At 43.3% G+C, this 11,989-nt stretch overlaps 1 protein-coding gene and 1 long non-coding RNA gene across 2 annotated transcripts in view; one reads left to right on the top strand and one right to left on the bottom strand.

Annotated features, from left to right (window-relative positions):
• The window catches only part of Tmem139 (transmembrane protein 139), a 3,410-nt gene extending 997 nt beyond the window's left edge, over positions 1 to 2,413 (bottom strand). The window contains exons 1-3 of the mRNA XM_038318922.2: positions 1,687 to 2,413; positions 1,249 to 1,346; positions 498 to 759 (exon numbers count right to left, since the gene is read on the bottom strand). Coding sequence (XP_038174850.1) covers positions 498 to 742 — 245 coding nt within the window. The 5' untranslated portion in view covers positions 743 to 759; positions 1,249 to 1,346; positions 1,687 to 2,413. The remainder of the gene's footprint in view (positions 1 to 497; positions 760 to 1,248; positions 1,347 to 1,686) is intronic.
• LOC121677068 lies at positions 1,877 to 11,989 on the top strand. Its single transcript, XR_006020729.1, has 3 exons — positions 1,877 to 2,136; positions 10,670 to 10,872; positions 11,370 to 11,989. It is a non-coding gene; the product is annotated as an uncharacterized LOC121677068 (long non-coding RNA).

The raw sequence follows: 11,989 nt of genomic DNA, 5'->3' as shown, positions 1-11,989 counted from the left end.
GAGTTCGAGGCCAGCCTGGGCTACACAGTTTTTAAGGGCTGGAGAGATGGCTCAGTGGTTAAGAGCACCTGCTGCTCTTCCAAAGATCCTGAGTTCAATTCCCAGCAACCACATGGTGGCTCACAACCATCTGTAATGAGATCTGGTGCCCTCTTCTGGCCTGCAGGCATAGCACTGAGAATACTGTATACAAAATAAATAAATAAATCTTAAAAAAAAATTTAAAAAAGAAAGAAACTAAGGGCTTAGAGGGAATAAGGGCCTACGGCAGTGGTTTACAACACGTGGGTTGCGACCCCTTGAGGGGGATCTCATCAGATATCCTGAAGACATTTACGTTATGATTCATAACAGTAGCAAAATTACACAGTAGCAATGAACTAATTTTACAGTTGAGGGTCACCACAACGTGAGGCACAGTATTAAAGGGCCACAGCATAAGGAAGGTTGAGAACCACTGGCCTAAAGGCGAATTCCTGCCATCCCGCTTTCCTCACCGTGCATTGCCTGGGGCCTCTGAATTCTCAGTCGGCCTTGAGCTCTGCGTTGCTCGGAGGCTCCGTTCCACCGCACAGGACAGGAGGCAGGCAAGAAAGCAGAAGCCAGCCAAGCAGAGGAAGAAATAAGCAAAAGGGGCAATGTCAGGCTGTATGACCAGTAAAGCCAGTCCCAGAAGGAGCGAAGCGCTGCTCAGGAAGAGAAATGACTGCTTCAGTTTCCCCCACAACTGCCTTGGCACCATGGTCCCTCCCAGGGCACCTGTAGAGAGACAAACAGTTGTGTGTTAGCTAGTCACTGGTACCACACCAGGGCCAGACCCCAAAGTAAAAATATTATGCTCTTCTCTGTAGGTTCCCAGTTTTCAGTCTGAAACAAATGATCATCGGGGCCCCCGGGAGCTCCACCGTGCCCTTTAGGTTAGCGGTGTGGAAAGCTGGGAACCTCCTCCAGTCTGACTCAGCCTCATGTGAGTCTCCTATACCTGGGTACTGCCTGCATTCCCTGCTTTCTCTCTTGCCTGCTGTCTCCCTTCCGGCTCCCAAGTACACCATGCAGGATCCAGGGCCAGCTACCCTGCCTGTGGCCTCAGTGCACACAGGCATCTCTGGAATCCAGGTGATGGGTCAGGTTTTTCACTTTTCCTGCTCTGGTCAGACCTCCATTCTTCTCCGAGTCAGAGTGGTCGTCCCCCGTCCCCCCCCCCCCAGTATGACCCTACTAGAAAGAAGGAGGGTGTTCATTACTTACCTCTCAGCCTGACTTGCTGTCTGCCACAGTTGAGTCAACCCATGCTCTGGATGGAGGAGAATGTGAACCAAGACACAACAAGGCCACAGGGACACCAACTACGTGAGAAAGAATCTTAGAAAGGCCTAAGGCAACCACCAGAAGTTCTAATAACTTTCCACACCCCAAGTAGGCCCGACCCAGGCCTCTTCCCTCAAGTCATTAAGCTCTGATTTCAAGTTTCCTGTCAGCACAGAGGCTGGGAGGTGCGTGGGAAGGGGACACCTTTTCTCCGAGAAAACAGCAACAGCCAATCTCAAGACAGCTCCCACCGGCTAGACTCCCTGCCACTTTCCTGAGTTCGGTGTAGCAAGAACTCGCAGAAGCTCTCCTTCCAGACCAGCCCAACTCCAGCGACCTGCGCCCCGCCCCTCCTGGAGGCCCCAGGAGCTCGCTCACCTGTCTCCTTGGGACACAGAAAACCGGTCGCTGACCTGGAACTCAGAGGCAGAAGGCGGAGCCCACTTGCCCCACCCTCTCTTCTGCCCCAATCCTTCCTTCAAACCAACTTTTTCTCCACCCCGTTCTCCCAGGACTGACCTGTTACTGCTCCTCCTTAAAGCCCAGTTCACCTACCGCTAAAGCCCTGTCCCCTCTGCCTCTCAATGGCCTTTGTACTTAGGACCGAGAATTAGTTCTTCCCTGGTCTTACTCAAAGCAACTTGGGCGCTGATCGCAATCCTAAGCACAAAGTACTTTCTTATTTGTTTTGTACTTGTCTTTCCTGAACGGCTGGAGCAGACAGTGGTGTATTTCAATACTGGGTACAGAGGGAGCCACGGGCGAAATCTGAGTGGTGCTTCAGGCCTCTGCGGTTTGTGTCTGTGGATTCTTTGTCTTGGAGAGAAGGTGTGCTCAGTTAACTGGCTGGCTTCTTACAAATCCGAATTCTTACAAATGAAGACTTCTTTGGAATCTGCACTGCATAACCACGTCCTTCCTTTCTCTGCTCCAACTTTTGCTTGGTTATATAATACTTTCTGTTTCTTTACTGGTCTTATACTTTGAGTTTCTCAAGAGAAGTGATTCTATTCAGTCTCCTTCAAATCCCCGAAAGTAAGTGGATTCTTGACACTGGGTAGCTTCACTCTGTTGGGTTTATGCCCCTACTCTAGTGCTCTAGTAGTGGAACCGGCAGTGAGACTGAGAGAGGGAGGTGGCTGGGGCCCTCCTGTGTCCCAGGGTCAGAACAGAGTGGACTCTGTTCCTTTGCTGCTGTTAGCATGGGGCAAACCCAGGAAAGGCTGGAACACAAATATAATCCAGGATCTTCATGTACGGTTGAGCGGACCCTAGACAAGACTGACGGACAGAGAGAGAGTGTGTGTATGGATTTCTGAGTGAACATATCTGAGGAGTGTATGTGGGTTGTGGTGGGACTTTCGAGCGAAGCTCTGTCGGAGCTTGCTCTGGAACAAAGGAGGGGGCATGGCAGGCTGTCGTGCCCATGTGAGGTGTATCTGTATATACAGTAGGAATACGGACAGGGAGGACAACTTGTAGTTATTTTGCTTGTACCAAAGTATTTTATTTGTTTGAGCCAGTTTCCTTACTATTTTGCTCATATGGAGAAAGTATAGCTGGAATCCAGAATTAAACCCTCAGTTAATACTTCAACAGAAGGAAGTTGGTAAGGAGTTTCTGGTATGTGTTGTAGTTTTCTTAAGGAGAGGGATGGGGTTAGAGGCAAAGGGCCAGAGGGTGTGGGTAGGAGTGCCTACAGCCTGAGGTCCTGGCTCTGCTCCTGACTGGAGAGCTGGAACCTTTATCTGAAGGATCTTGGCTGCCAGGGGAGGTTGTAACCTTGAGATCTGGTAACTGTGATAAGCACTAGATATAAGTCAGAGAGTCTGGACCATCTGCAGTCTGTGTTCTTTAATACCCCAATCCAGTAATTTGAAATCAATTGCATTAGTTTCAAACAGTTATAAAATATTTAAAAGGTGGAGAAAAACAAAGATTAGCAAGTGTCTTAATACCATGTGGAAGTTTTGTAATTCTAGGATGTTCACAAAACAGACCATACTCTGGTTCATGCTAGTAGACATTCATTACTTTACAATTCTAAAAAGTTTTAGAAGTTAGGTTGGAAATGTTTCACTTGATGATAAAGTCTTTACTAATTTCTGTTAAGGGATCAAACTCAGGACCTTGCATAAATTAAGCATACACTCTGAATCATCCTCAGCCCCATTAAGTTATTTCTAAAATCTATAAAAGATTTAATTGAATAGGTATGCCATAATTCTGTTAAAAGACCATTCTGAAGTTTTCCTCAATAATGGCCAGCTATTTTATCCATGTTTATCACTAAAAATGATGCTAGAGGAGATAGCAAGGAGGCTAGAGATTGCCAGGGCCAGAGTAGGGGAGGAGCAGAGGAGCAATTGTTAATGGGGTTCTTGAGTAGTGACAGATGGTAGTGGTGACTTCTGCACTTCAAAGACTACTCAGGGCAGTGAACATCTTACATTACATTCTCCTAGTTTTTATGGATAGAATGATGACTTCTGAGAAGTGACTAAAATCTAATGTAAGTTGTTGTTGAGAGACAAAGAGAAACGAAAGTTTTTATTGCCTCGAACACAAATGGCCAAAGAGTTCTCTGAGGTTTGACTTCCCTTTTGTTCCTCTTAGCTTAATGTCTGTATTGGTTACTTTCCTGTGACTGTGAGATGATGGCTAAAGTGTGTGTGTGTGGGGGGGGGGGCAGGATTTATTTTGCCTAAGGGTTTCAGGGGAAAGATGTGGCAGCAGGCACTTGCTCACATCTGAGTGGATCAGGAAGCAGATGGGAAAGATGTGGCAGTGGGTGCTTGCTCACATCTGAGTGGATCAGGAAGCAGATGGGAAAGATGTGGCAGTGGGTGCTTGCTCACATCTGAGTGGGTCAGGAAGCAGAGAAAGGAGAATGCGGGTGTTGATCTAATGTTCTGCTGCCCCTCCTCCCATTTTTGTCCTGTGTGGAACCCCAGCTCATGTGATGGGACTGCCTACAGTCGGGGCAGGTATTTCCTCTCTGGAAACGCCCTTCGGCACACCCAGAGTGTGCCCCACTAATGTCCAAAGAGTTTTTTTTTTTTTTTCAATTCAATCAAGCTGACAGAATTAACCATCACAGTATCTTTAGCCTTTGACAGATCCTTCTGAGTCCCAGCTATTCCCTCTGTCCGCTATCCTCACTTCATCTCAGGGGACTGTCGTAGGGTTTCTATTGCTGTGATAAACACCATGATCAAAAGCAACTTGGGGAAGAAAAGTTTTATTTTATCTTACAGCTCTCAGGACATACCCCGCCACTGAAGAAAGTCAGGACAGAAACTCAGCACAGGAGCCTGGGGGCAGGAACTGAAACAGAACCGCGGAGGAGGGCTGCTTATTGGTTTGCTCCTTGTGGATTGCTCACCCACCTTACTTTCTTATACAGCAAGAACCCCCTGCCCAAGAGTGGCACTGCCCTTAGTGAGCAAGGCCTTCCTACATCAATCATTAACCAAGAAAAATGCTCTCATAGACTTGCCCACAGGCCAACATGAAGGAGGCACGTTCTCAGTGAGGTTTCCTCTTCCCAGATGATCTTAGATTATATCAAGTTGGGAAGAACAGCAACAACAAAACCATTACCACCACCAAAACCCCAAACAAACAAACAAACAAACAAACACCAACCAAGATAGGGAGGATGGCGTGAGAAGCAGATGAGACAATAAGTTCTTGTTGTGACTGCCAGGCAGGGAGATGCAGCTGTCCTCTGCTGTGTATCTCTGTGGCCTCTTAGGTCTGCAGTGTTGTGGCTGTGAATCTGGATAGTCTTTATAACTGTGGCTAATGTGTAAGGTGTTTGATGTGTATTGCTCACTCTTGTTGAAAACACAAAGTAAGAAATTTACAACATGTATAATATGAAATAGTTACTGTGATAATTTCCACTTTATGGATGAGGTCAGAAACTCAGTGAATATAGGGGCTGGAGTTGTTGTTCAGTTGGTAGAGTGTTTTAGCCTAATGTGTATAAAACCCTAGGCATGAACTGGATGTAGTGGTACATGTCTGTAATTACAGCACTCAAGAGAGAAGCAGGAGAAGCAAGAATCCAACGTCATTTCAAATACAGAGAATTCAAGGCCACTAGCTTGGGCTAAATGAAACCCTGTTTCAAATAAAACAAGGAACACAACTTTCTTTCTTTCTTTCTTTCTTTCTTTTTCTTTCTTTCTTTCTTTCTTTCTTTGTTATTCAAGACAGGGTTTCTCTGAAGCTTTTGGAGCTTTTCCTGGACCTAGCTCTGGTAGACCAGGCTGGCCTTGAACTCACAGAGATCTGCTTGCCTCTGCCTCCCGAGTGCTGGAAATAAAGGTGTGCACCACCAGCGCCCGGCAGAACACAACTTTCTATAGTCACTAATCTGCTCTTCCCTGAGGAATGGTTAGATGAAATATTTCCTCTTGTTTGGCATCATGACAGCAAGCTAGTATGCAGACAGCAAGGCAACAAAGGATATTACAGAAAAGAATAAAGGCACTACCATATGAGGCAGAGCGAGGGAGTTGTGGGTGTAGTTCTCTATCAAGATGCTATCCTCCATCACTCAAATAAGACTGAATGTCATAGACTCAACGTTGATGGTTCTCTTAAAGCATGTTGCAGTTTGTGCTTAAAGTAGGACCCCAAATAGTCAACGAGGGGTGAGCGGACAGGAAGATGCTGACTTTATTAAGAGATTGATCCAATGATGAGTTAGTAGCTGAATAAATTAGGAGGAAGGGCCTTGTTTAAGGAAGTAGGTCATGGGAGCATGCCTTTGAAGGATGTCTTTTATCCCTAGACCCTGCCTTTATCTTTCTTGCTGCTTCTTGGCCACTGTGAGATAATCAGTCTCCTTTGCCTGATGGATGTTTTGGTCACCTTTCCTCAGCCAGCCTAAAGTAATGAATTCAGCTGACCTGAATCTTCTGAAACCATGAGCCCAAACAAGCCTTCTTTAAGTTAAATTCTCTTTGCATAGTTTGTCACAGTGAGAGAAGGCTTACTCACACACATCATATATATATATATATATATATATATATATATATATATATATATATATAATTTGAATAGAAATAATTGATTCCCTGTTTTAAATAGAGGTCTTGTCTGGTCCTTGGTCCCAAGCTTATTGGGTATGGCTCATTGTCGTTTTAATTCACTGAAGTATCTAGCCAGTTCAGATGAAGTGATTACAACCAGTCACACCTTGTCCTGTTAATTCAGCAGGGCTTTCTTCTTCGTTAATCCCTTATTGCTTCCTCAGAGCTGTAAATCCTCCAATATGAAAAGGCAAATACATGACCTCACCCACAAAACAAGGCTTATGGTTGCATGACACTCATTAGGAAGGAATGGCAGGGAAAGTGGGGTTTAGGCAGCCAGTCTAACTCAGGTATTCACCAAACCACCAAAAGCTCTAATGGAATTTGAGAACTTGATCATGGTTGTGGCCCGGTAACAGCAGCAGAAGGTTAGCACTGGGTTTATTACAAATGTCAACAGATAGAACGGAGACATGGAGCCAGGAGTAGAGGCACAAGCCTGCAATCCCTAGCACTCTACAGGCTGAAGGAAGAGATTCATGAGTTCCAGGCCTGCCTGGGTGACTCAGTAAGACAGTGTTTGGAAAAACATAAATAAATAAGTAAACAAGCAAGTAAGTAGCAGATAGATAAAAGAGTTGTATATACAGGCATCCCTAAATACCAACAAGCATAGCCTTAAAGTAGCCTCAGGGTTGAGTATGTAGTTTAGTGACGGACAAACCTGGTTTCAATTTTAATTCTGTCACTTAGAGACACTTACAGGACTCTGGGTGGGTTTTCTGAGTGTCAGTTTTAAATGCATAAACTTGTGAAAATAAACAACCTCCACTTACCAATGATTTCCCACCCTGTGCCTCCCTCTGACTTGGAACTGCCCCTGAAGCTGGAATTGAAAGTAATGGGTGTGTCGGGTAAGGCCAGCAGATGGCACCATCTTGTCACTGGAACCTGAGTTCATTGAGGAGCACTTGTTTACACGGTAGGAGCCTCATGCTGACCTCCCAGAGGACCTACCCAGAGAAGTAGCACATGTGATTTTGGTCTCTAGAGTTTTGTGATGGAGACAGAATGATAAGAAACCTATGGGATTTAAATGATGGTCTGAAAAAGTATCGATGTTGTATATTAACAAACCAAAAATCCCTTTCGTTAAAATATAGTTGTTTCAGTTCATTAAAACAATCTATATTTATGGTATACTATTTAATAGTTAAGAGAATTTTGTAGGAGCCAGCCATGCTAAGCTAAATATGAACAGATCACGCAAAGGAAGTTCTTTACTTCCAACCATTATCACCTGCCAGAGTGATAAATTTAATAGAGGCCTGAGTCTCAGTAGTTTATTGTAGTAGGATTTGGGCATAACATTTGGAGGCTCGTCCCAGATCCCCCAAGCCCACTGGGACTATCACCCACAGAGCTTCCAACCAGCCGATAAGTTTTCTGTGTTTTGTTTCATGTCTCATGTCTGTATGTCATGTTTCATGTCTTTCTGTGAGCGGACCCAGGAACCGTAAGTGCCTGTAGACAATCTGTGGTGAGACACGCGGGTAGCGTTCTTGATTCTGTATAGAGACACACCGTAGCATTCTCATTTCGATAGAGGGGTGGGTCACAGCCGCAACACAGCTTGAAGCTGTCGTCTTGGTTTGGTTCGGCACCATTGTCCTGTTCATTGTCCTGTGTGTCTGTGTGTTGTTGTTTTTGTCCTAACTTAGACTGACGCTGACGATATGGGACAGACTCAAATCATGATTTCTTTGACTTTGATACTGTGATCACTTACAGGACTTTAGAGATAGGACCAAAAGCATAGGGGTATATTTTCCTAAAAGGGATAAAACAAATAACCTCTACCTGCCGCCCTAAACATTTCATGAAAAGGAGCCAGCCTTGGCCCCAAGCACGAGGCTGCAGGGCAGGCATGTGTGGATGGTGGCTGGGCTATGCAGCCTTGTTGTTACAATGTAGCAAGGCTGCCAACCACAGTTGTAGAGGGAGGATGTACTCGAATAGGATTTCAAACACTGAACAGAGTATCTGGGATTAATAGCTATGGCTTGGAGAGGTCCCCCAATGCTGCATACCACTCTGTCCCCTCCTGTGCCATTGGTGAGTTCCCTCTGCCTGCCCTGGGGGCTGTGGGCCTCAACTTCTGGTCAAGGACTCTGGCTATAGGTATTAAGATGCAGTGGCTGTGTTGTGATACTATAGCCAGACTTCCGTCCACCAGAGCTGCTTTGGCCATCCAGATCCAATGTGTTATAAATATCTGTCATCATTTAGAGGGGCTGGTTACAAGTTATTAGTTAATGTATAAAAAAAACTCCTGTTGGTTTCAAATGTTACACGCTGGTACAAGATTCTATGTGATGTAAATTTAAAGGTTTTTTTGTTATAGTGTATGCGTGTTTCTGTTATTGTTTAAAATATTGTAGCCATAGAACATATCATACACCAATGAGGAAAACCACAAGGAAGACTTTGGTAAGAGTTTTTATGTTGTCTAAAAAGCGAGAGAGATTTTGGTATGTTGTCTAAAAGGCAAGAGAGATTTTGGTATGTTGTCTGGAAAGTGAGAAAAAAAGCAGGAGACCAAAATTATAAAGAAAAAAATAAATTAAAGGTATATAAAAAGTTATAAAAGGTCAAAAGGGATGTAAACTATGTTTGCTGTGGTTTTTCATACCTGCAAATACTGAATATGCTTGTTTTGTTAAAAAGTTTGTCTATGTAAGATCTCTTGCAAGCATAGAGCTAAGACAGAAATGGCCTGGCTATTTTGCTGTCTCTGCCACCCATCACTGCTGTGGCCACATTTACAGGCCTGACTTCAGAAATTTATCACTGAGCTCTGGTTACTGAATTTGGGTTAACAGAAATTCAGATGACTTTTTGGTATAGATAATGTTAAGACTGCTATATGCTGGTTTTTTTATTATTAAAAAGCTGGCCCTAGAATTGAATTATGTCTCTTCCTTTATTATACCCATGTTTTATTTACTTAAAATCTATACATGGGTAATTTCAAAAAACCATAAGGCATAATTAATTCCATTTTAAATTTGGATTGCCATTTTGCTAGAGTTAAAAAAAAGATGGATGCCACATGATTTCACCACCATCTTGATTAAAGGTGATCACGTGGAGTGGGCCAAACAAATCTCCAGGATAGTTTGGATTGAGATACACAACACAGGCAAAACTGCAGTTGTAAAATAACAACAGAAAAAATTCTGTAATGGGAGGATCACTATAACATAAAAACTATATTAAAAGGTAAAAGCATTAAAATATTAACTAATGGTTTAAAAATATATTTCCTTGTTCAAGGTCTATTCAGGCTTTAAAATGTATGTTAGTCTCCTTGTCATTGCTAACTTTGTTGGGTTTAAGCTATTTGGATAAACTAAGTCATAAATTTTTGTATTGATACTAAGAGGTTTGGACCTCCTCTTCTGGGCAAATAATGTTGTTTCTATGTCAATCACTCTGGAGCTTCAATGGCCTTGTTAATGATAGAGAACAGAACACTCACAGGGAAGCTGGATGAGAACTTGTTCAACTGGTCTCCTTGTTAACAACCTTACTTTTAGCTCCAACAGGCCTCTAGTGGTCTTGCTTCTTCTTATCAACAGACTGATGGCTTTCATTTGAGAACAGGTCAATACTGTTCGACTGATGGTATTGAAGTTCCAGTATCACCCCTTGAGTCCCTGGACAGACAGGAACCATGACTGAGTCCTGTTGTTGGTATTTGTGAAGGGTGAAAAATGTAGAGCCCAGGGAAGATTTCCCAGGACAACTTGGTACACACCTGACAAGAAGGGTTTTATAGATCAGCAGAAAGGTAGACCTGAGTCTCAGTTTGGCCCAGGGCAATGCTAGCTCTTAGATTCCCTTCTATTCTCTTTTCACCTTGGGACCTGTTCCTTGCCTTTGCAGGAGATAGCATTAACAACGAGATATAAACTTGTTCTGTGTTTACCCTTGGAATAACTAATTCAGTTTCTTTATTAGCTTTAATTCAAAATCATTACAGAATGTGGAGTTCTAGTCTTGTAAAAGCTGTTAACTTATTATACTCTGTTAGAAAATACAAGTTAGTCAGTCATCTTTAAGGTACTGATATAATTAGTTACAGAAGTAAGCCTTATTTAGTTCCCTGTATATGTTTTTTAAATTCAAATTTAAAACAAATAATAAGAAACAGTTTGTCTAAGCAGACATACCTAGGCATCCCTCATACTTCAGAGATCTACAAAATATGGCATTTAAAATAATGATTAAAAATCTTATTATATTAGACAGAGACTCCGAGATCCAAGCAGTAATCCAAGGTCTCCAAAAAAGATTATGAGACACCACGAAGTCTCCACCTGGATTACGACACTGACCACTGGGCAAGATGCCCCAGTGCAACACCTGCTGCCAGGACCTGGTCCAGACTGTGGGCAAACAGCAGGACCTTGGAGAATTGATTGCACCACTTTTTCCTAGACAAAATAAGGTCAGTCTTTTCCATGTCCCTCTTCCACAAAAAAAGAAAAGTTCACCTTATGGGCCTGGCTTAGAGAGTAAGACTGCTTGCTGTTCTGGATATTTCTGCCTCTAATGGTATAGAGACCTGGGTATGACTAACTGTATATGGACTCTGATCCCTGTCATTTGTAATAGATTCGAAATCTATTTGGTTTGTACTCAGACATATTTATCCTTCTGAGATTTCCGATAGTATCAATGGCTAGAGCAGTTTAATGTCAGTTTAACAGATTCTTCCGCAAAGCTATAGCCAACTTGTTAGCTCATTCTGAAGCTACGATACATGGTTCTCTGGACAGCAGAAAACTATACATGCTTCTAACCAAAATCTGTAGTTTTTGCTAGGACTCAAAGGTATGAGTCTATTCCTTCTGTTTACAGATGCCTGTTATCTGCTCTTTTTCTAAATTTTAATTTCTGTTCCTAATTTAAACTTATCTCAGTATGCTTCATCTTGGCTGACAGATACATCCAAGCATCAGTTGCTGACTACAGTCTGTTCTGAATGGTGGCGAGCCCTGGACTTCCTGAAAGCTGATGTGCACCAGTCTAGCTGATATGAACGCTCCCTGTCCCTTCAACAAAGTCTGATGAGTGCCCCATTGCCTAAATGTCCCTCCCACCTTTGGCTAGCCTTTCAACCTACTTGGGCCCAGATAACAACGCCCCAATGATAGCTTGAAGTAGTTGTGGAAAGGATTATGCTGTCCCATGCCCCCTGCCCAAAATAGGTTAAAAGGCCGAGACAAGGGCAAACTCCCTGGCATGGGGGACAAGATAAAGTACCTATAGTGCCTGTTGATATACTAAAAAAAAATAGGTCCAGAGCTGTCAATAGATTTATTAATTTAAATAGTTCTATATATCCTTAAAATCAGGGGCAAACACCACCCAAGATTGGGTCCTGTCATTGGTGCTTGTGAAGGGGGAAATGAAGGAGTCAGCCATGATAAGCTAAATATGAGCAGATCACCCAAATAAAGTTCATTACTTCCAACCATTATCACCTGCCAGAGTAGGCCTCAGCCATTGATAAATTTAATAGAGGCCTGAGTCTTAGTAGCTTACCCTGAAGCAATACCTGG

Source organism: Arvicola amphibius, chromosome 2 (genome assembly GCF_903992535.2).
Source record: "Arvicola amphibius chromosome 2, mArvAmp1.2, whole genome shotgun sequence".
Classification (NCBI taxonomy): domain Eukaryota; kingdom Metazoa; phylum Chordata; class Mammalia; order Rodentia; family Cricetidae; genus Arvicola; species Arvicola amphibius.
Note: the sequence above shows the minus strand (reverse complement) of the source record. Positions and strands in the feature narration are given on the sequence as shown.